The sequence below is a fragment of the Arvicola amphibius genome, chromosome 12, assembly GCF_903992535.2.
Source record: "Arvicola amphibius chromosome 12, mArvAmp1.2, whole genome shotgun sequence".
NCBI classification, from domain to species: Eukaryota; Metazoa; Chordata; class Mammalia; order Rodentia; family Cricetidae; genus Arvicola; species Arvicola amphibius.
In genome coordinates this window covers 64,721,689-64,744,229 of record NC_052058.2, presented here as the reverse complement: position 1 = coordinate 64,744,229, position 22,541 = coordinate 64,721,689, and the positions used below count along the sequence as shown (strand labels likewise).

Genomic DNA, 22,541 nt, shown 5'->3' with positions numbered 1-22,541 from the left:
ATGCCAATTCTGTAGGGCAGTCCTTCTAGACTTACAAGAACAGAGAGGAAGGCATTCTAACAGACATGCTCATTTAGTATGTTCTCATTCAATCTGCTTTAGGTTGAAGTATTTAGCTTTTAGCTCAAGTGTTGTTGTTGTTGCTGCACACAGACTGAACACCTTGATTGCATGAGCTCCAGAGGATGACGTACTTGCCGTCCTGGACTTTGGTTTCCCTCACTTACTCTTCAGCCCAAGTGGCTCAGGCCATGAACATAGCCTTGCGCTGCTAATTCAGGCTGTCTTTCTAGATACACTAGGCTGAACTGCCGAGAAATGTGGGAGTTAAAAGTCCAGACATAAGCTGAACTTTTCACACAAGCAAGACCAACGTTTTGAATTTGTGAGATATAAAAATTCAGACCAGGGTTTCTGAGTCTGGGCTCTACTGACACTGAGCAGACCATTATTTCTAAGTGTGCTTAGCAGCAGCGCTTGGCTCTTTCCCTGCTAGGTGCCCAAAGGATCCTTTCCCAGCTGTGCCAACTTTCATCAGGCAAGTAACTCCTGGGGGACAAACTGTTTATAGTTCAGAAACATGGCATAAACTATGGCTGATGCCAGACTTTGCAAAGCCCTGTGGCCCAGCATTCTACTTAGTACTGAGTTATCAGAGGCAGCTCAGAGTAAATGGCCTGAGTATATAAGAATTATAAGAAAAAGCAGAAACTAAAGCTGAAAATTAGCTTACTTAAAAGTGAAATAAAAGCCAATCAAAACCACACGTGGGCTGTGATAAAAAGACAAGTTCAGGTCTCTCTGGGCTCTCCTTCTCTGTCTTGAGCACCCTTGAGGGCTGCCGAGAAGACTGGGTGATTAAATTCTCTGAACGCCATCACTACATCTGACCCGGCACTGTACTCTAGTCCAAACCAAATGAGACGAGACACACACACACACACACACACACACACACACACACACACACACACACACACAGCTAAAGACAGGAAGTAAGAGACAACCCTGTTCTGCTTGTAGTTAGAGTCCAACAAAAATCTAAGGATAAGCTATTATAATTGACTTCTCAAAAGGTTGCTGGATATACACACCTAAAAGTCAACAGCATTCTCAGAGAGAAATGCAAAGAAAATGAAAAAAGTCAAAATCAAAACAAATTTAACTAGATTTAAACTAATTAAAACATACATAAAACCACACCAGGCAGTGGTGGTGCACACCTATAATCCCAGCACTCGGGAGGCAGAGACAGGTGGATCTTTGTGAGTTCGAGGCCAGCCTGGTCTATAAGAGCTAGTTCTGGAACAGCCAGGGCTGTTCCACAGAGAAACCCTGTCTCGAAAAACCAAAAGAACTCATATATAAAACCATTAAGAAGAAAACAAAAATAATAAAGTAAAATTCCCTAAGTAAACAGATAAACTTTAAAAATACGTTAATTCTCAAACTAATCTATTTACTAAAGCAGTTAACGAAGCGACAGCAGGCTGGTCCCGAGACAGGACTCAGGGGCAGTTAAGGTGATTTTGAAGATGCAAAATAGTCATATTGTACTTAATGCTGTATTGACTTAGTGATAAGAATTAACTATAAAAAAATTCCTGAGTTTTCAAAGGTCACTAAAGAGGGGAGAATATGACTGAAAAACCCAATTATGGTCACAGTGTTGGTGGCCACATCAGAGGAGCAGCAGGCGGCACTGAGCTCCAGGGGTTCGGTCCCCCAGAACGCGAGGCACTACTGAGTAAGTCTTGGATAGGTGAGGCCCCAAGGGCTCTGGCTCCAGAATGTCTCGTTATTGCTGTGCTTTTACGTTTGCCGCTACCATTTTTCCTCTGGTGCCTTGCCTGGTGTGAATGGGTGTGTGTGTGGGGGGGATCCCTTTGCCTTTAATGAGTGTAATTATCTCAAGGAAACACACTGTTCCACTGGGTATTTTTATCTGTAGATTATTATGAGGACAATTTTCTCTTAAGCTGTACTGTTTAACTGAAGTTAAGATTTTATACACTATTAGTTTAATAAATTTTGATGGCTAAGGGTTTTAACAAATGTAGTAAAGGATTATGGTAGAGGCTAGATTAGTAGGAAAATTAATACAGGTAAAGGCAGAATATAGTATTGGCCCTGCCCCTGGTAGAGCAGGGGCTATAGAGGGTAGAAAACAGGACCAGGGAAGTGTCACCCGGCTAGGAGTTTCTCTTGAGGGGCCATACAGACTATGGTTTACGTTCATGATTAAGGAAAACAAGTGAGTCTCCCAGAAGCTAGGCTACCTCAAAATCTTTTAATCTTAATTTTGGGAGATGTGTTCATGGGTTCAGTGTGCATCACAGCTAAAACAAAGCTTTAAATAACTTAAGGTTAGGTTAAGTTGTTTTCATTAATTGAGGTATAAAATCTTGGGGAGCAATTTAAAGTCTAGAAAGACACATTTTTAATAGTTGAGTGAGGGACCTGAGGCCAGGAAACAAAACCAATGCAGCCTGGCTACTGCTGGCTGATGTACCTTTCTTGCTAGATTGGTGATCAAAGGCAATGGTGAATTCCATATACCCATTTCTGTCCTCAGTTTCCTGATATGATTTAATAACAAACTGTTCATGAGTGGGTATGCACCTTGAGGACTTAAAAAAAGTAGAAACAACTGATTATTTTTCATCTATAAAAGTTACATTTGTGATCCTTTGAAGATTTTTTTAAAAGCTTACCTTTGGAAATAAAAAACAAAATGATTGGTCCTTTGTAACTGCAAAATGCAGCCTGCCAGTAAAAGAACTGAATGAGAAAAATACCTCATTTGAATATACTTTGTTAATCTGTAACAAGTGGCTTGGAAATGGGGATAATTGGATTTTTACCTGTAACATGTAAAATGTCGAATCATGTGATTTGGAAAACTGGTTGTTTTTTTACTTGTATTCATTGTAATCATTCACTTGAAAAAGAGACTGTAACGACAATGCAATTTTTATATTGCTTGAACGATTTTTCTGGGGTATAAAAGCTGTAAATAAAGGAGAGAGAAGGAAGACATCAAGAAAGACAGAGGGAATCATCAGGGTAGAAGAACAGAACAGAACAGAAGAGTAGAGCAAGCAACAGAAGGAATAATAAGAATAAGCTTTGGCCCCGAGAAAACTCCTCATGTGTCTGTCTGTCCTGTCTGCCTCCTCTGCAGACTTGCTGTTCACCAGCACTCTAGGTAAGAACCTGGCATGCTGGACCCGAGTGTGTGTGTGTGTGTGTGTGTGTGAGAGAGAGAGAGAGAGAGAGAGAGAGAGAGAGAGAGAGAGAGAGAGAGAGAGAGAGAGAGAGAGAGAGAGAGAGAGAGAGGGGGGGGGAGGGAGGGAGAGAGAGAGAGAGAGAGAGGGGGGGGGGAGGGAGAGGGGAGGGGGAGGAAGGAGAGGAGGGAGGGGGGGGAGGGAGAGGAGGGAGGGGAGGGGGGGAGGGAGGGAGGGGAGGGAGGAGAGAGAAGAGAGGACGGGAGGGAGAGAGAGAGGAGGGGGAGGGAGGGAGAGGGAGGGAGGGAGGGAGAAAGAGAGGGAGGGAGAGGGGGAGAGGGGGAGGGGGAGGGAGAAAGAGAGGGAGGGAGGGAGAGAGAGAAGAGAGAGGAGGGAGGGAGGGAGGGAGAGAGAGGGAGGGAGGGAGAGAGAGAGAGGGGAAGGGGGAGGGGGAGAGAGATTCCCTTTTTTAACAGCCCCACAAAATTTTTTACTCCCTCAGAAAAGCCAGCTGAGTGCTTAAGTCTGCCGACTCTGTGCCCCCACTTCAACTCCTGAGCTGCTGGAGGCTGGTCCTTACAGCCGAAAACACGGGGTATTTTTGCCCTGAGAAAATTTCCAAAGTACTTAATAGGGCAGAGCTCATGAGGAATTTTTAAGGGATGGCTTACCTCAACACAGGTGCTTCTGCTCTTCCACTGACTGAAAGTTCCACAGGCTGGCAAAGGAGTCTGTGTAACAACCAACCAACCAACCAACCCAGCCAGCCAGCCAGCCAACCAACCAAACCAGCCAGCCAGCCAACCAGCCAACCAAACAACCAACCAAATGAAGTCTTACCTGGCCTCAAAGGTCAGATAGGAGGATCTCAAATTCAAGGCCTTTTAGATCGCAAAAAAGTCAGCTCAAGCAATTTACTGAGATTCTGTTTTAAAGGAGACAGGATTATACCTCAGTGGCAGAATGTTTGCCTAGCACACATGATGACCTAGGTACAATATCTAGTAGTTCTGGAACCTATGGGATTGCTTGAGCAATGAGGCCTTTTGGGGGACTGCTCACATTCAGTGGAGGAAGTAGAAGATCCCTTTATAATACAATGAATGCCAGAGCACACTCTCATTCTGGGCATAGTCATTCAGAGCTTCTCTCTGTAGCAACTGTTCTTATTAATTTCTTTTGAAAGGTTAAAAAAAACCAAACCAACAAAGTTGACTGCATTTTAAATGCAAATAAAGTAACAAAACATCACACAATCTATAATTTTAAGTCATTTATTTCAATAGAAATATTTCAGAAAACTGTTCTTAAATTCATCTTAAGTTAGCTTATGCAAACGCACTGAAGATCACACACTCACTTCTGCATATTAAAAAGAAACAAAACCAGAGAGGAACCAAGTTGCACATCACTCAAGGAGGTCATAGTGCAAGTGAACACTTCATCATTAAGTACCTCGTTAACTGAGACAAAGGATGAAAATGGCTTGTGAAGTTTTCTCTCTTTTTTTAGTATTAGCTTTGGATATTTATCCCTACAGTTGTTCCAGGTCCTTCAGTGGGTTGTCAAGGAATGGACATCTACAATCATGCTGCATCAGCTATCTTAGTCACAGCCACTAACTCAATACTTCCTGAAACTGTACTGTGAGTTCTACCAGGTGGCATCTTCAGGGACATGATATTCGTTACTTGACATAAAAATTTGAAATATCCTGCTGATATTTGGCATTTTCTGCTTTCCTTCTCACAAGCACTCCATGAATTCCTTTAACTCTATTTTGTAGACCAACTGGCTGGAATCAGATTTTAAATTTTGCTAAAAACCGCCAAGGACCTGCTAACCCTTTCACGGGCTCCAAAGACCATGTGTGTCGGTGTCTACTACTCTCCAAGGATTCTGAAAACAGCATTTCTACTCAGACAACAGTATCTCCTGGCCTTCTAACTTCCTAAGCAAAATGTTTCCAAACTTTGCTTTGGCTGAGAAACCTAGCTTTAGGTTTCTCTTGCCTGATTTATTAATAGCACTGTCTCTTTCTTGTGTATTTTCAAGTAAGCAATAACCAGCAGGGTAAGGGACTGCTCGTTCATTCTGTCTAAAATAGGTCACTGAAATACATTTCATTTCTGGCTGAAGGGATTGTTACCAAGTATTTCAGTAGTTTTAGTAAAACCGAAACAACTCCTTCTGCATGCATCTTACTCTGTTAGGGATTTCCCCAACAGCCTTTGTCACTAAGCCTAAGCTCAAAACAACTCAAAATTCAAACATACTCAGATGGAGTTAGTTCTTCAGAGCCGGCACTCAGAGTGCCCATCAAAAGGCTCATGCGAGTGTATTTATGATTAACCTACTCAGACAAGACAGCAGCAGGGAGGGGGCTTATCTGCAAAAGAATTACAATAGGAGGACTGCAGTAGCCAGATGTCTGCGCAGTCATCTTCAGGCTGCTGTGAAACTGTGGGTGAAGAGAGGGATGGCACACCCCTTAAGCCAGAGGATTAAGAGGGCAGATGATTATAGCCGTCTTCAATGCCCTAAAACTGGTTTCCGAATTGATAAGGCACTGACCCAATGTTCTCCACACTATGACTGGGAAGAGGGTAGTGCAATTGCCTTCACTGAGCTGCAAAGCTGGAGTCTATGCATCTCTTCTGTAGAACTCTCAAACTGAAGTCACTTTAGACACAAGCCATTTTTAGGGAAGCAAAGCCAAAAGGTACTTAAATCATTTTGAAAAGGTTCACATGTAATTTATCATCAAAACCACTTAACATCAATGTTTTTGTGTCTCAAAGGCTTAGAAAAAAAGCAACACCTTTCTGGCTGTAAAATCAGGATGGTAAAGGAAATAATACAAAAGAAGAGAAAATGAGCGCAAGCCCTAAGAGAAGGCTAAAGTCAGACACGCCCACCACGGGCTCCCTTGTTCTCACAGCACTACTGCTGGGGCTCCGGCACAATCAAGTTCAGCTTCATTTTCAAAAGGATATAATTCTTTTCAAAGTCGTGGGGGCAGAGGATTTTTTAAATTAACGCTTATCTTCCATTAAGCCACACTGGTACCTCTTTGTTTGCAGACGGTAACAGGATGGCTCAAAAACCCAGTCAGAAAGGAAAGTGCCTCCATGACAGGAGGGTACCAACAAAAGGTATGTTCTCTTAAAAAGCCAATGAATTAAGTCTATTAGTACTCATCTCCAAGCAATACAGTGCCTCAGTTTTAAGAGTATGTAATTAACAGATTTAACCTCAGGAAAAGACTTTCTGCTAAAGTCATTTGGATAGCTAAATGCTCATAATCCCCAGAGGCTGACGAAGCTGCACTCACAGGGACCCATCTTAGCTACGGAGGGGTCTAAGTGTGACTCCATTCCTCCCAGATAACCACACTGCTTGTTGGGCTTCTTTATAAACCTGGCAGAGGAAACAAAGCCCATCATCAAAGCTCTGCAGCTGTCATCACCCTGACTATGACAGCGAGGCCCAAGAGCAGCCGACTATGAAGAAGGTGGTTCTGCTCATACAGTGACTGCCACAGAAACATGCCGAGGAGAGAGGTACTCCCGAACTGGGTCCTCCTTTGAATTGTTTACACAAATACACACTGAACAAAACCAAAACGATGTATCCCATCAATTCTCTTTTGACCCTTACAGCATAGACACTCTAGCGAAATTATTTTGAAAATAAGCACGTGAAGCGCAAACAGGGCCCGGGCATTCTGCGGTCGCTCCACAGGTACACTCGGAAGACGGACTGAAGAAAAGTACGCTGTCAGACGAGACAAGGCTAGCACTGCACACCACTGCACCAAGTCTCCAACACCCCATTCAGTCTGCTTATACACCAGCTGAAGTATATGCTTTAAATGAATTTCTAAAGAGCTCTCCCTGGCTAGGAGAGAAACGAATGAGCTTTAATGTTCATGAAAATGAGCCTGTGAGTCACTTTACAACTGAGTGTAATAAGATTGTGTAATAGGATTCATTCTCCAACAAATAAAGTACTCAAATATTTAATATAGTTTGGCAATGTTTTCTCTGCTTCAATTATAATCTGCTACCATTTTGTGAATTATAGATCAAAAAACTCAAGCTATTCTATGTCACTCATCTCTCACAGTTTCTAAAATCATCCTAAGAAACAACAGCTGATGTTTAAAGCAAATTTTAAGGTAGAAAAATAGTTTCAGTCAGCCAGAGGCCACAGTGCTAACACAGACTGGCTAATCAAATCTGAACGTGGTTCTCCCCCTACACACCCGTAAGTGTCGAGAGCTGGATGCAGCAAACATGTCTTCCCCCTCTGTGCTTTCTCTCTGGCAAAACTGTGAGGCTGGCCTGTGCTAGCTGCCCATCTCCACAGACGCGATTCACTTACAACGTCACGGCTTAGCTTACTCTGATAAAGTAGTAATAAGTCACAGGGTTCTCATTCACAGTATCTCAAAAACAGCAGTACACTATTTAAAACATTTCAGGAGCAAAATAAACTAAGATATTGCTAAAAAGATTCAAAACAAAGTAAGATGTACAAAGTCTACATTATAATACTGCTGGCTACTCAGTAATGTTTGTCTGTGTATACCCAACATGGATTAAGCTTAGACCATTATATGAAAAATCATTCCATACAGGCGATGTGTGCCTTCCCCTGCTTGTCAATGAAACACCAAATAATGTATTTCTGTCACATAACAAATACATTTGAATTATTTAAATTAGAAACACTCAGAAAAGGCTCTTCACTTTCTCCTGAACTGATCTCTTTTTTAGCTAATTATTTAGCCAAATTATTGTACACACAGTATTTTCTAATTAAGCTCAGTGGACTTGATATAATAGTTCTGATAAAAAGTACACAATTCTTTAAGAATACAAATGTGAGAAATTTTATGTGTGACTCAAAGAAAGAACAATTTGCTTTGGAGGTGTAAGCCAAGACCTCTGAACGTGGAGCCATTACCTTAAAAATTAAATGCGTTATCGCCTAGGAAAGCACTCTCAAAACTGCTTGGCCAGTTATAACAAAATATAGCTTCAGGTTGGGGACCGATAGTAAGCTTTCTAAAAATGCTCTGGTACATCTTGGGAAGTCATACAGAGAAATGGTTTTATATTTTTAACTCCTAGAGCTGCAAACTTTGCCTTTATTCTTCTTAAAACTGTTTTGTCTCACAATAAAATACATACATATGAAGAATCTTTTAAACAAGTATGGTCTTGAACCTCATACTGAACAAAAACAAATTTAATAAAAAGTCTGGCATAATGCACCTTAAACACTGCAAAGGGCGAGACCCTGGTGAATACCAGGGTCTTCACCACAACGACGAACACCTGTAGCTGGAGACTCCACTTGACTTGAGAAAAATCTACAGAAACCTCAGCTTGGGATTATCATTTTCTATGCAGACTTGTGGCCCAACAGTGAATTCAACAGAAGGTAAAGCAGAGAGAAACAAGGTGTTTTCTGGAGCTTGCTGCGTGGGAACGCTTGGCCTCTGCACCTCCTTCAGGAGGTCACCTTCTCCTTCTAGCACTCAATTCCGAAGTGTAGAGTTTAAACACACCCCTCACCCCAATAAAGCAACCATATCCCAAATACACCCCCACAGCTTCCACTGCCATCATCCAACTCCCACGTCTTGCTGTGGAGAAATGAGGAAGCCAGGAGCAGAGGCTGAGCAGACCCTGTGGTGGGCCGTTGGCCTGCTCCTCCCAGGTTCTTCTCACTGCACCTAAAACAGCTCTGGATGGAATCCATTAGAAAGGGTTTTCCTTTTTAAAGTGTATTTAAAAAAAGATGGTTTCCCCTCCAAAATTAGTACAAAGTTAAAAGAAACGCAAAGTAGCTACAATTTATTCCAAGCCCAGCACCACCGGAGATTCACACGCACTGTGTGGTGGGGTTCTCCTCTCACTCTGTTAAGGCAGTGGTTTCCACAGGTCAGTTCCGAGATAGAAGCGCAGTTCATGGCAGTTTGTTTTGCAACTCCAATTTGTTCTCTGGGAACATCTCACTTCATTCCCTGAAATTAGTGCTTTTGGTTCTGAGCTCCGGAGGCTGGGCTGGAGCCTGGGGGCTCTTCCTGGCACAGTATGGTGCGGCTGGTGCTCGCAGCAGGTCCATGCTCCATGCAGGAACAACGGTACACTTCCTCTTTCTCCGGCTTTTACTCAAATGTCATCAAGTTTGTAGGAACCTAAAAACACAAGCAGCCCACACTGACTGTTGCCACTCCAAACAGACTGCTCAGAAGCTGGTTTACTAGTCACTGCCTACATTTGTCACCATGTCCTAAAGTGATTTTCCCCTCAAGAGTACCCTCTGGAACGAGGGCTCCATAACTCAAAATTTAACATATAAATTGTGTTATTATATACAAAATGTAGATTTCTACTAAGCTGTTTTCAACAACTTATATAAAATCTAATAAACTTAATTTAGCAGGTATTCTGTCCAAACCCAAATCACTCTGACCTATGTGTATTTTTCTTAAGACAAGGTCTCAACTTTGTATCCCAGGCCTGTAGTGATATTTCATATGTATTCTAATAAATAAAGCTTGCCTGAAGATCAGAGAGTAAAACAGCTGCCCAAGTCAGCCTCACAGAGCAGGCGGCGAGGCACACTTTTCATCCCAGCACTAGAGAGGAATATAAGACGGGAGGACACAGCTCTCAGAGTCTTATTCTGAGGAGTCCTGGAGGCACGATTGCTACTTTGGACTGAGGTAGACGTATAGCCAGTGGCTGGCTGTTTTGCTTTTCTAACCTTCAGGTTGAACCCCAATATGTGTCTCTGGGTTTTTACTAATTGTGCTACACAGGCCAGTCTTGAACTTGTTAGTATTAGGAATGCAAGCACGAGTCATTGATGTGGGATTCCCCTCTGTATGCTGTGAATATGTTTTATTACCATTGGTTAATAAAGGAACTTCTTTGGGCCTATGGCAGCACAGAATAGAGCAAGGTGGGAATTCCGAGCAGAGACAGAGGAGAAAAGAAGGCAGAGTCAGAGAGACGCCATGTAGCCACCAAAGGAGAAAGATGCCTGCCTGCCAGAACCTTACTGGTAAAACATGAGCCTTGTGGTAAAATACAAAAATAATAAGGACAGGTTAAGATGTAAGAATTACTTAATAAGAAGCCTAAGCTATTGGCCAAGCAGTGTTGAAATCAATACAGTTTCTGTGTGGTTATCTGGGTCTGGGAGGCTGGGGACGAACGAGCTGCCTCCATCTACATGCCATCACATTGCTTAATTTCTTTTAAGAGGAATTTGATAGGAAATGCTTCAGGGATCTATAACAGTGAGTCCAGCAGGCCAAATCATTTTAGGAAATTATTGAGTTAATATGTTCTTTCAAGTAGGCATGCCTGCATAGGAGGAAGAATACAGATGTTTTTGTGCCATTCAGGGGCCTAATGGCTGTTTACTCAAATAAACAGATTCCACACATCAATTCTCATGTGCATGTAAGAAAGCTACACGGAGAGCTCTACAGGAAATACGAAGAGTCAAATTTACCTTCAGTCAAATTTATCTTGTGTGAATTAAAGTTTTTACCGTGGTCTTGGGGATGAAATTCGGCAGGGCCTTGTGTGTGCTAGTTAAATGGGGTATACCTCAGGCCTGCAAAACCCAACTGCTCTCTCTACCCGAGGGCTACAGGGGGCCACATTCAGCACAGCCCCCCAGCTGCTCAGTCAGCTTACAGCAGTTCAGGGGCTCTGACAGGTCAGACTCTCTCTGTACCTGCTCCCTCTGGAGCTGGGCACCTAGATGTGGGTGATGGGACTCAAACCACACAGAAGCAGCAAGCATTTTCACCCACGGTACAGTCTCTCCAGCCGCAGCCAATTCTACGAGACAATATCATAACTGAGTTATAACTCAAGGGCTCATGTGCTTAAGATCCCAGGTTTGGTGATATGGAATCTTTATTTTAAAAAAGTGAGTTTTATTTTCTAAATCTCCCAAATGTGTCTTAAGGTGTTTTGCATTTGAGTCAGGGTCATCGAATAATTTTCAAACTTCATAGGTTCTATTATAAATTTGCTAACTCTCTGACTGTTTAATATAAAACAAGCAGAAACCAAACCATTTTTGCACATCTGTGTGATATTAGGAAGGGTTTTTTTTTTTTTTTTTTTTTTTTTTTTTTTTTTTTTTTTTTTTTTTTTTTTTGAGACAGGGTTTCTCTGTAGCTTTGGGGCCTGTCCTGGAACTAGCTCTTGTAGACCAGGCTGACCTCAAACTGACAGAGATCCGCCTGCCTCTGCCTTCCGAGTGCTGGGATTAAAGGCGTGCGCCACCACCGCCTGGCAGGAAGGTTTACTAAGACAGTAAAAGATGTGCGCCTTTCTTTACGCTAGTTGCTATGCATACTCCTGGATTAATCTTGAAACCTGAGACGTTTGTTTTTGTTTTTTTGAGATAGGGTTTCTCTGTGGGTGTCCTAGAACTCAGAGATCTATCTGCCTCTGCTTCCCAAGTGCTGGGATTAAATGTGTGTGGCACTGCCAGCTAGCTGGGATTTGAGATTCTTTATAAATAAGAATACCTCTGACCATATTTAAAGAAAATGCATAGCATGGAAGAGAACTCTGAAAGCCTTATTTATTTATCTTAGGTAAAATAAAGACTGTTTCTTTCATTCTGCCCCAGACACTAATTTAATATGGGCAAAAACCTTTGTGTTTTAAGTCCTTCAAGGAGTTGCTAAAGGCTGTACCAATTTTTTTTTCTCCTCCACACATCACTGAAATAATTATGATAGAAAAAAGCCCACCCGACAACCCTTACAAAGGAAAGGCAAGTGGCAACTAGGCTCAAGGCCCAGCACCTGCACTTGTTGACTGTGTAAAGTCATTAGTGCATTGGAGCCAGTTTTCTTATTTAGGAAGAGTTGCAGTAGCCTGATGTAACATAACAGAGTAAAAACCAACAGTTTAAGCTCTCAGAATTTATAGTGCACAACACCGATAGACAATGGTGACACAAATGTAAATGGTAAGGCCTAAATCTGTGATTTTCAAATCTGTGTAGCTAGAAAAGCTTCAAGCAAACTCCACGACTGTGGCTGTTTCCTGTCTGCTAAGCTGTGGTTCAGGGCAACTCTGCAAGAGGGCCCAGAGAACACAGCACAAGAGACAGCCGCCCTGTACAGAGACAAGCTTTCCACTGGGTCACCATGGCTTCACTGCAACCATGGGAACCCACTTCAAGTTGTTACCAAAGATAAATCAGAGCTCTGTTCAAGTACCACCTGGATTTCACCCTTCTGACCTGTCATTTTCTCAAACACTGGCCATGTCTCTGGATATTTTAAAAACTTCTAGCTTTATCGGCATGCTGGCTGTTGCCTGAATTGGCCCTCCACTCTCCATCTTCCCACCCCTCACGTGAGCATCACTGTCTCTGGGAAAGCTCGGTTACATATGGTACTTTCCCTACCAGTCTCTCTTCTTTTCACTCTGTATTGCACAGTTTTGTTTACTTATTATCTTTCTAAAATATGGATTTCACACCTCACTGATTTCTATAAACAACAAAAATTATGCACTACTGAGAAAATTATCCAACTAGGTATGGTAGTGCATACATAAACCCCAGAACACTAGTGCTGAGGCAGGAGAATCACAAGTTTGAGGTCAGCCTGAGCTAACTAGTGAGTTCTAGGCCAGCCTTGGCTATTTATTATATTATGCATGTCTTTCTCTAACATACATAAATAAAAATGTAGAAGTTGCAGAGTCTGAGGAGGAGAAGGCCTCACCTGCTGTTTGTTGCTCTGGCAGGCCGCACTCAAGTGTTTAAACCACAGCATCGCATTCATCCTGCTGCCGGCTTGAAACTTGTAGGAATTTCCTAAAATTACCAAAAGCAAGTAGAATACATTTAAGGACAACACAACTGAACATCCCAGCCAGACAAGAAGACCGAGTGAAACAGACTCCAGCGCTCAGTTCAGATTTCTCTTCAGCTGCAGCCTCATCTCCCAACGTACAATTCCTTATGCCATCTGCTCATAGGATCTGACGTTCAGAAAATCACCTTTCTACCTTACGTACAGTAAAGGGATTGTGGTTCCCTGACTGTTCATTAAAGTAACCGTGTGGTTTCTCTAGACAGTCTGCAGATTATCACCCCAACCTTACTGTGCGCTTACTCTAGGAGGTACTGCCTATATTACATGTAGTGAGCCTTTGTTCAAAGTCAGAGTATAGATTCCATGAGTTGGATTACTTGGGCTTTTAATTTAAGCTTAGAACATAAAAATGGAATTAAAGTACTATCAAAAGACACAATATTCCTCCAATACCTCCCTGTTGGTGATATAGCAGAACCAGGATCAGGGCTCAGGAGTGAGTGTCTGCAGCACGCTGACCCCCGTCTGGCTAGCAGCTCACCTTTCTCGGAGTCAGTCAGCAGGAAGAGGTCTGGATGCTCTGCATCGTCGGCCATCATCACCATCCACCCCACCACAGACACATTCTTATTTGACGTTGACTTGAACTAGGATGTAAGATAACCAGAGAAAACAAATGGTGGCAACCAGTGGCTTTTATGGACAGTTCTCACTGACCTTAGGAGAGGTCAGCTGTACGACCTAATGCTGACCCAGGTCAGCGTGGCATGCCCTTTTTACATAGGCATGCCCAAGTGCCACGCTTCATCCCAGCCACTGTTGCACTGTACATTTCTGAAAGCGTGCTTGTCAATCTGCTGCTTCTCCTGGTCACAGTGTTTCCTCCTAGAGCAGTGGTTCTCAACCTTCCTAACCCTGTGACCCTTCAATACAGTTCCTCACATGTGGTGACCCCAACCATACAATTACTTTGTTCTACTTCATAACTAATTTTGCTATTGCTGTGAGTTGCAATGTAAGCACCTGTGTTTTCCCATGGTCTTGTGACCCACAGGCTGAGAACTGTTGACTTAAGAGCCACGGCTGCATCCTAACACGTGTGCTTCCTCAGTCTGATGATTTCATATGCGAGTGAGGCTATCCAACAATTCTTACTTGTATTTTGCAAAACCAAGAAAAATTACAAAAATTAAAAAAGGGAGGTGTTTTTAGCATGTTGGTTACTTTCATAGGTAACCACTCTTTCCTGTGGGGAAAGGGCAGAAAGTAAAGGTTAGTCTCACTAACAGGAATAAGGATTGCTAAAAATACTGCAACTCAAATCTAGCAGTGTGGAAAAAAAGTTGCCAGAGTAAAAGTCACTTCCACCATGTGATTGCTAGTGTGACGTGGTTAAATGTAGAACTTTATTACCTAAATAACTAAAATAAGAATAAGCAACAGATCTGCAGCCATTTTATGAAAAAAAAACACGGGAAGGGTGAAACTCACTAAGTAACCAATTTACTTAAAAATAAAGCTGTGCTCCACAGGCACGCGACCACAGGGAGCCCCATTATTTCTGGTGACAGGAAACCTAATTTGCCTTTTCTGGAAAAGCTTAATATTTACACTCCTCAAGACATAACCCAGAGAATCTGTGCACAAGAATATCCACAACAGAAATAGGGAAGAAACAAACCTATCAAATACTCATCAAAACAATGATGACTAAATTATGGTAAACTCATAAAATAGAAGACTATTTGGCTATGAAAAGCAGTGACAACCACAGACATCAACAAGGACTTCAACAGTACAAAGCAGAGGAACTCACAAAGGCAGCTGGGTGTGGTGGCGCACACCTTTAATCCCAGCAGAGGCAGGGGAAGGAAGACCTCTGAGTTCAAGGCCAGCCTGGTTTACAGAGTGAGGTCCAGCCCAGAGAGGCTACACAGTGAGAAAAAGGAAGAGAATGTAAATGCAAGTACTGTTAAAAAGTTAAACTGCCGTTTATGTAAGGAAACATGTATGTTAAAACTCTGACAGAAAACAAAGCCATGACAAAAATGACACGTAAGATGATGCCCATCTGAGAATGGCTCCCTCACAGCAACGACAGCTCTGGTGATGTGCTTTGTCTTATGCTAGAGGAGGCTTAAACACGCTCGCTTATTACGTATCTTTCAGTTCAAAGTAACAGAAGGAATGACTACAGTATAACAGTGATGTGAGACCAGGTTAGGGTGGCACACCCGACAGTGCTTAACTCACTCAGAACAGACAGCGCAACTTTCTAAGATGCTCCTCCTAACCTCTGCTGCATGAGGTGGATGAGATATCAATACAGACACCCCACAAGGGCACAGAGTCACATTTGTGAAGTGATGCCTCTTTGCTGACTTCTTCCTATGCATGGAACTTGTGCGGTTACTGACAGTTTCATGCTAACTGGGTATATTTATGCTGTGATTGTGGTTTTAAATGACTAACAACTATTCCCTTACTGATAATTATTTTGTGTATTTTAAGAGTTCTGTTATTGTAACCATTATAGGAATATCCTTCTACTGATATCTCTGTGCACTTGTTCAAAGGTAGCCGGAGAAGATTTTCTTAGATGAGGAATTACAGTATATTAAAGGAATACTGACAGCCCCCCACCCAGGCAAGCACACATGCTTGTACATACATACACACTTTCTGACCTGATGTAATCTTACATCACAGCTAATGCAATATCATCCATCTTTACATTTCTGTCTAATGAATAATCATTTAATCAAGCCGGTTAGTTAGTACATTTCACCTTCCATTAATTTCCCTGTTCTATTTTTCTGTTTTATTCTTTATAAATAACACAGCGTTTTCTCCCAAGTGCAGGTTTGGTTTTTAAAATTTTAACTAATAAAACACATTGTTCAATCACTACTATGTACTGATAGATTTAAACATAGCTGTAGTTTTTTTTGCAATGACTATACTTCAACTAAAACTTTATATATAATCAGTATGCTTTCATTTTTAAACATTCAAAAAACAGAGACATAACAAAATAATACCTCTTCTTTCTTCCCAAGTTTATTCTTCATGGACCAACAAATAATAACTCCAATTCAGGTATATGTATGGCATATGGTTGCCAAGTATTTTTCTTCTCTCCTCCCTCATTTTTGAAATTAGGTCTCACACTGTAGCCCAAGCTGGCCTTTGACTCATTGTAATCTTTGTGGACATCTCTAAACACATGCAAACAAGGGTGACACTAATTGGGTTCAGTAGGCTGCATATCTTTGTGTACACACACACACACACACACACACACACACAAAAAAAAAATAATGTCATGAATTCAAGAGAAGAGACACAAGAGGAGTCAAGGGCAGAATGATTCATATACAGTGTACTCATGTATGAAATTTGCAAATAAAAATTAAACATGACATGAACCAAACTGCCAAGTAATAAATGAACTATTGAGAGGACTAGACAGTTATCAAAGCATAAAACACAAATGGCCAGTAAATATTTTGAAATGTGTTTAATATCCTTAGCCACCAGGGAAATGCAAATTAAAACTACATTGAGATTCCACTTCACCTAGTCTAGATCAAGATAACAAATGCGGGTAAGAATGTGGGGAAGGAGGAAGCCTTGGTTACTGTGTGTGGGAGTGCACCCACAATGGAAATAAGACCAGACCCATAAACCCAGGTTTTATGTTATTTCATTTCTGGGCATGCACCTATATATATTCTATCACACCAGATACTTGCACTTCCATGTTTATTGCTGCTCTATCCACAATACTAAACAAACAAAACCAACCTACATGTCCATCAGCAGGTGAATGGATAGTAAAGATATGCTATATAGACAACAGAATTTATCCAGTCAAAGAAAATGTGAAAACTGCATGAAATGGATGGATTCAAAAACTGTGTGCGACAACCCACATTTATGCACAGATCCTGCGGATCCTAGCTTCTATGTTTATATGTGTGTGTAGATGCGGGTCTGCTTAGGCCATGAAACCAAGAAGGGGACCAGAAGAAGAGAGAGTTGTTGGGGGAGGGGCACAGAATATGTGGCATAAAGAGGGAAGAGACTTCTGGTGGAAGAAAGGGGATATAGGCTGGGGGCAGTGGGAAAAGATGGGGGAAGGAAGATCAACAAGACAAAACCTATGTGTGAAATACCATAATAAAATCTAAGACTTGGTATACTAATTAAAAAGTAAACATTCCATAATTTAAAAGGCTGCATACAGAGAAAAGAGCATCAAGAGGCTTTTAAGGAACCATGGAGGGTATGAAAGCAAGCTGCTTTCATACTATGTGCCCACAGGTGGCTCTTCACCGTTGGGAGAAATGCTGCATTAGAGTCTGAGATAGATTTTTTTTTTTTTGCTGTTGTTCTTTTTTGAACAGGGTCTTCTCTATGTAGTCCTGGAACTCATGGTGTGGCCTTGAAATCAGATCATAACTTCTCTGCCTCTGAGTGTTAGGACTAAAGGTGTGTGTCATCATGCCCAGATATGGGACAGAATTTTAGGTATTGTTTTCATGTTCACATTTAAATAGTTGGAACTGAGGCTACAAGGCAGGGGTTTTGAGCCATGGTCTGACCCAATGCAGGCTGAGACAGGTCTAATCCCAAAACAGATATTTGCAATGTGCTATTTTCACATTTGCAATGGAAAAACTTGAAAATACAAATGTGATTCCAAGGCATTCCTTGGAATGGCTGCTTAAACACATTTCCAACTATAACATGCATTTAGGAGTAAGCATGACAGCTGCTGGATGAGAAACGTTATCTTGTATCCTACTAGGGATATTCTCTGTACAACCAGGAAGAAGCGAAACAAAGCCAATAGTTTTGAAGAGGAATACTTACATGTTTTCTTTCTGTAGCCTTCAGAGATTTGGCAGCATAGTAAAAAAGCTGTGTTCCACACAAGGCTGCCCAGTACTTTGTCCAAGACGCTACCTGGAGAGGGATAAACTTGAAAACATCACTGAAAGGCTCTGACTTGACCTTCTAGTGACACTATTCTATTCTTCACTTCAGTTATTAGAGACAGGTTACAGCATCTCTAAATCTGCATCTCGGACATCACTGTCACTTTCAGTGAAGACACTTCAGAAGTCAAGTACTTCCACATCTCATCAAGAATCCTAACTTTTGGGTGCTGAAGAGATGGCTCTGCCAATAAAGTGCTAGCTTGCTGTATGCAAGCATGAGGACCAGAGTTCAGATCCCCAGCACATGGAAAGGCTGTGTTCAGTTGCTAACATCTGGGGGTGGGAGACAGGGAGATTGCTGGCCACCCAGTTTAGCCACTGAGCTCATGGTTTAGTGAGAGATCTTGTCTCAAAAACTAAGGGGGAAGGACAGAAGAAGCTTTTTTCTTTGTATCTGATTACTTAGCAGCAGAGTATCATGGGAGGGAACACAGCTTTGCCAACAGGTAAGATTGTGTTTACCAATCTCATAGTACTTATTAATATTTTTTTACTCAATCAAGTCACTGTATTCTTTCTCTATAGACAACTATTTTCAACTATTTTCCCTCTCTCTTTCTTTCTCTTTTCTCCTTTTCTTTTCTTTTGAGACAGGGTTTCTCAGTGTAGCCTTGGCTATCCCGGAACTTGTATAGAAAACTACTTCATACCCACTCCTCAAAGTTCTATTATACTAACTCCCATGATGTCATTACATAATTTCTGCTTAAATAGATTAAATCTGGATTAAAAAATAAAAACTCGTATTTTCAACATAACTGCCTGTTTATAGACTCACAAAAATCAGCCTTCTTTCTAGATACCAAAGTTCTGTTAACCCTGAAGCTATCAAAGACAAACTCAACTCTTTTTTTTTTTTTTTTTTTGAGACAGGATTTCTCTGTGTAGTCCTGGGTGTCCTGGAACTTACTCTGTAGACCAGGCTGGGACTGAAGACATGAACTACCATCACTCAGCTATAAACTTAACTCTTTATGCTCTGGACATCCAGTTCCTCTTTCTTAATTTGTGTATGCAGTAATTCCTCTCTCCACTGCATCTCAATTTCCTCCCTCTTCCACCAAATTACAGTGAGCCCGAGTTCTCCCTCCTTAGAGCCCCTTGCCCTCTCGACACCATCCAGCTCTCTCGCTCTTTCACAGCAAAGTTCTCGCTCTTGCCCCTGCTTTTGTTTCTCCCATTTTCTATTAAACTTCATTCTTGCAGCTTCCAGGGCTAGCAGCTATTGTTACGGTTTCTGCTCACTGACATTCACCAGTCTTTCCTTTATCACACCATCCCGTAGCAGTGCTGACACAGGGTGACCCAGTACATGTGTGCTCACGCCTTAAAGTCCAGCACTCAGGATTGCTGTGAGTCAGAGGCCAGACTGGTCTACAGAGGAAGTTCCAGGACAGCCAGGTCTACACAGAGAAACCCTGTCTTGAAAAATAAACCACAATAACAAAAACCCAAAACAACAAGGGAAGGAGTGGGCACAGACAGCAGCACACCCATAACTCAGGGAGCTGAGGCAGAAAGAACACGAACTCAGGGCCGTGATGGTGTACAGATCTCTTTCTGGGGACACTTCCTCACGGAGCTAGCAACGCAGTTGGCCTTTGGAAGCCCATCTGTATGCCAACCTCTCCGCTTTCCTTAGTGGAGTACACTCTTCACAAGGCAGGCACTTAGTTTTGCATGCTTACTGCTGGATTCTAGCACCTAGCAGACAACAGCCCACGTGTGACTCAGGTCGCTGGAGAGCAAGCTTTCTGAGTGTGTGCACCTTTGGTTTAATGCGATGAGCTTTCTGAGTGTGTGCACCTTTGGTTTAATGTGATGAGCTTTCTGAGTGTGTGCACCTTTGGTTTAATGTGATGAGCTTTCTGAGTGTGTGCACCTTTGGTTTAATGTGATGAGCTTTCTGAGTGTGTGCACCTTTGGTTTAATGTGATGAGCTTTCTGAGTGTGTGCACCTTTGGTTTAATGTGATGAGCTTTCTGAGTGTGTGCACCTTTGGTTTAATGTGATTTAAAAAGCAACATAAGATGACATAGACGGACCACTTTCACATTTTCATAATCCCTTAGATTTTCAAAAGCTCTAAGTGTAGATATGTGCCAAAGTATACATTTTATTATTCTTATTTTTTTAAATGTTCTTTTAAGACAGGGTTTCTCTATGTAACCCAGACTGGAACTTCTACTGTATATATCAGGCTGGCCTCAAAGTCAAGAGGTCCGCCTACCTCTGCCTCCATAGTGCTGGGATCAAAGGCACGTGTTACCACCGCCTAGTAGATATATATTTTAAATTAAATTGTACTGTGATTTGAGAAAAGAAAAAACTTTTCTTAGTAGTTAAATTATTACGCTGTGAGAAAAACTAAAGATTTTTGCTATATACCACAAGTCCTGTCCTGTTAGCTTCTTGTTTCTGGCAGGGATATTTGGAGGACATTTAGTACTAGGATTCTGTTTACATGGAAAAATACATTACAAAGTTAAAAAAACTAATAGAACAAAATTATTCTAGTTCTTAGAAATTACCCTACTTTCAATTTTTCTAAATAAATTATGATATACTTTTTTTTCTTCTTTTTTTTTTTTTGAGACAAGGTCTCACTGTGTAGACCTAGTTTGGCCTGGAACTTATTATGTAAACTCTACTCCCTGAATAATGGGATTAAAGGTGTATGCCACCATACCCAGCTTATTATTGTGATTTTTAATGTATTTTCAGGGTCCATTAAAAAATAATTTTGGGTAAGAATTACCTTAGAAATTGAAGTTCAGGACTATTTGATTTAAGCACATTTAAAATGTGATTTAGATGCAACCTACATAATAGCTTTAATACTTTAATCAGCAGGGTAAGGGAATGTGATGACCTGGAGCAGTGACTCCTTTCCCTTCATTCTTCACTTCCTGTGCACAAATAACTTTTAGACCAAACAAGACTGCCCAAGTCAATGGGGAAAGCTACAGTGACCGCCCGAGTCAGAATACAAGCTGCAGTGAGGCCCCAACCTCAGCACAACCAGCCCCACCTACCCAAACCAAAACAAAGGCCTAACCCAGCAAACTCCACAGTTCTGGGAAAGTCTAAATGCACTAACCCTGCTCTTTGGCTTCTGTAGTCTCACATCTAGCTAACTACTCTTGTTAAATGAAGTGTGTCAACTCAGGACATGGCTTTTGTGCTTCAAAATTCACTCTGAGAAAGGCTTGGGATCCCAAACACCCAGTGAGGTCACCTAATAAAGCTGACAGACCCATGTCCAAGCAATCTTCTCTGGGGAATACCCCACGCGAGAAACCATGCGTACTTCCTGTCTCTGTGTGCTCACCTTCTTGATTCAGAGTGAAGCTCTCCTTGTCCAGGAGAAACCAAAGCAACCCTAATAAGGACAGTGTATTTTTTAGTGACTACAACTCTACTATGGATCTGCTTCTTTTCCAACCTTCATGCTTCTCGGGCCATTCGTGTATCTTCAGACCTACATTAGAATAAGAGGAATCTTACTGTGGGTTTTTTGCCTTCTTTTAACAAAGTTTTTCTTCTGAGGACACCTTGAATAGTGACAGCTCCCGGGTACAAGTGCACCGCCAAGTCTTCCGACTCCGCAGAACTGTAACGACAAGACCAAACAGAAAGCGGCTAAGCACATGTCTGAAGCAGTCATTAAGAGGGTCGGTAAATGAAACCCCATTATTCTTAATTTTAAAACTTTGATACTTTATTGAGAGCTGGTAAGACACTGAGGATTTTAAAGACTTATTGATTTGAGATTTGTAAGTTGTCATAAAGCTAACGAGGAAGTTATTAAAGTCAGATGATTAAACACACATCCAATTACATATTTCAACAGATACAACTTAGAAAGAGAGGAGGAATTTACTTGAACCAAGATTAGTTTAGAAAGTTAAGGCTTTTTTTTCCCCTTCTTAGCATGCCACAGTACATCACTGTGGTAACGCATCAGAAACTCTGACTGCTGGCAAGAGAGACAGGGATTTTGTTACAAGTATTTAAGTATATAAAACAGAAAATGCAACTAACAAGCTCAAAACAAAACAAACAAAAACCCTACAAAAATAACCCCAGAAAACTCACACTTAATTTTAAAGTATATAAATAAAAGTAACAGTGTCAATAACACGCTTTTAGAAACTGGCTTTCTGTAGTAAGTTTTAGTGACATTCAAAAGCTACCAGTGCCTATGAGATCTAACAAAGAACCCCCACACTCAGGATTCCCATTTCATATATTTTAGTAATCATTGTAATATCTTTCCTCAGTTTATTTTAGAGTCTATATTTAAAACAGAATGATTTAAATGCCAATCTCTGGTGATGTGTTATGAGATGTAGAACTCTGAACACAGCAAAGAATGCAGATGTTTAATTTCTTTACAATTATTTAGGTGTCTTCAAAGTGACA

The 22,541-nt window shown here is 41.5% G+C and overlaps 1 protein-coding gene across 3 annotated transcripts in view; it reads right to left on the bottom strand.

Annotated features, from left to right (window-relative positions):
• Window positions 1-4,487: 4,487 nt before the first annotated feature.
• Ralgps2 (Ral GEF with PH domain and SH3 binding motif 2) overlaps window positions 4,488-22,541 on the bottom strand; it is a 138,482-nt gene continuing 120,428 nt past the window's right edge. For all 3 annotated transcript variants that reach the window (XM_038348648.1, XM_038348650.1, XM_038348649.1), the window contains 5 exons: window positions 21,624-21,729; window positions 17,989-18,081; window positions 13,652-13,757; window positions 13,018-13,109; window positions 4,488-9,438 (listed from right to left, as the gene is read on the bottom strand). In XM_038348648.1, the coding sequence (XP_038204576.1) occupies window positions 9,409-9,438; window positions 13,018-13,109; window positions 13,652-13,757; window positions 17,989-18,081; window positions 21,624-21,729 (427 nt within the window). In that variant the 3' untranslated portion in view covers window positions 4,488-9,408. The remainder of the gene's footprint in view (window positions 9,439-13,017; window positions 13,110-13,651; window positions 13,758-17,988; window positions 18,082-21,623; window positions 21,730-22,541) is intronic.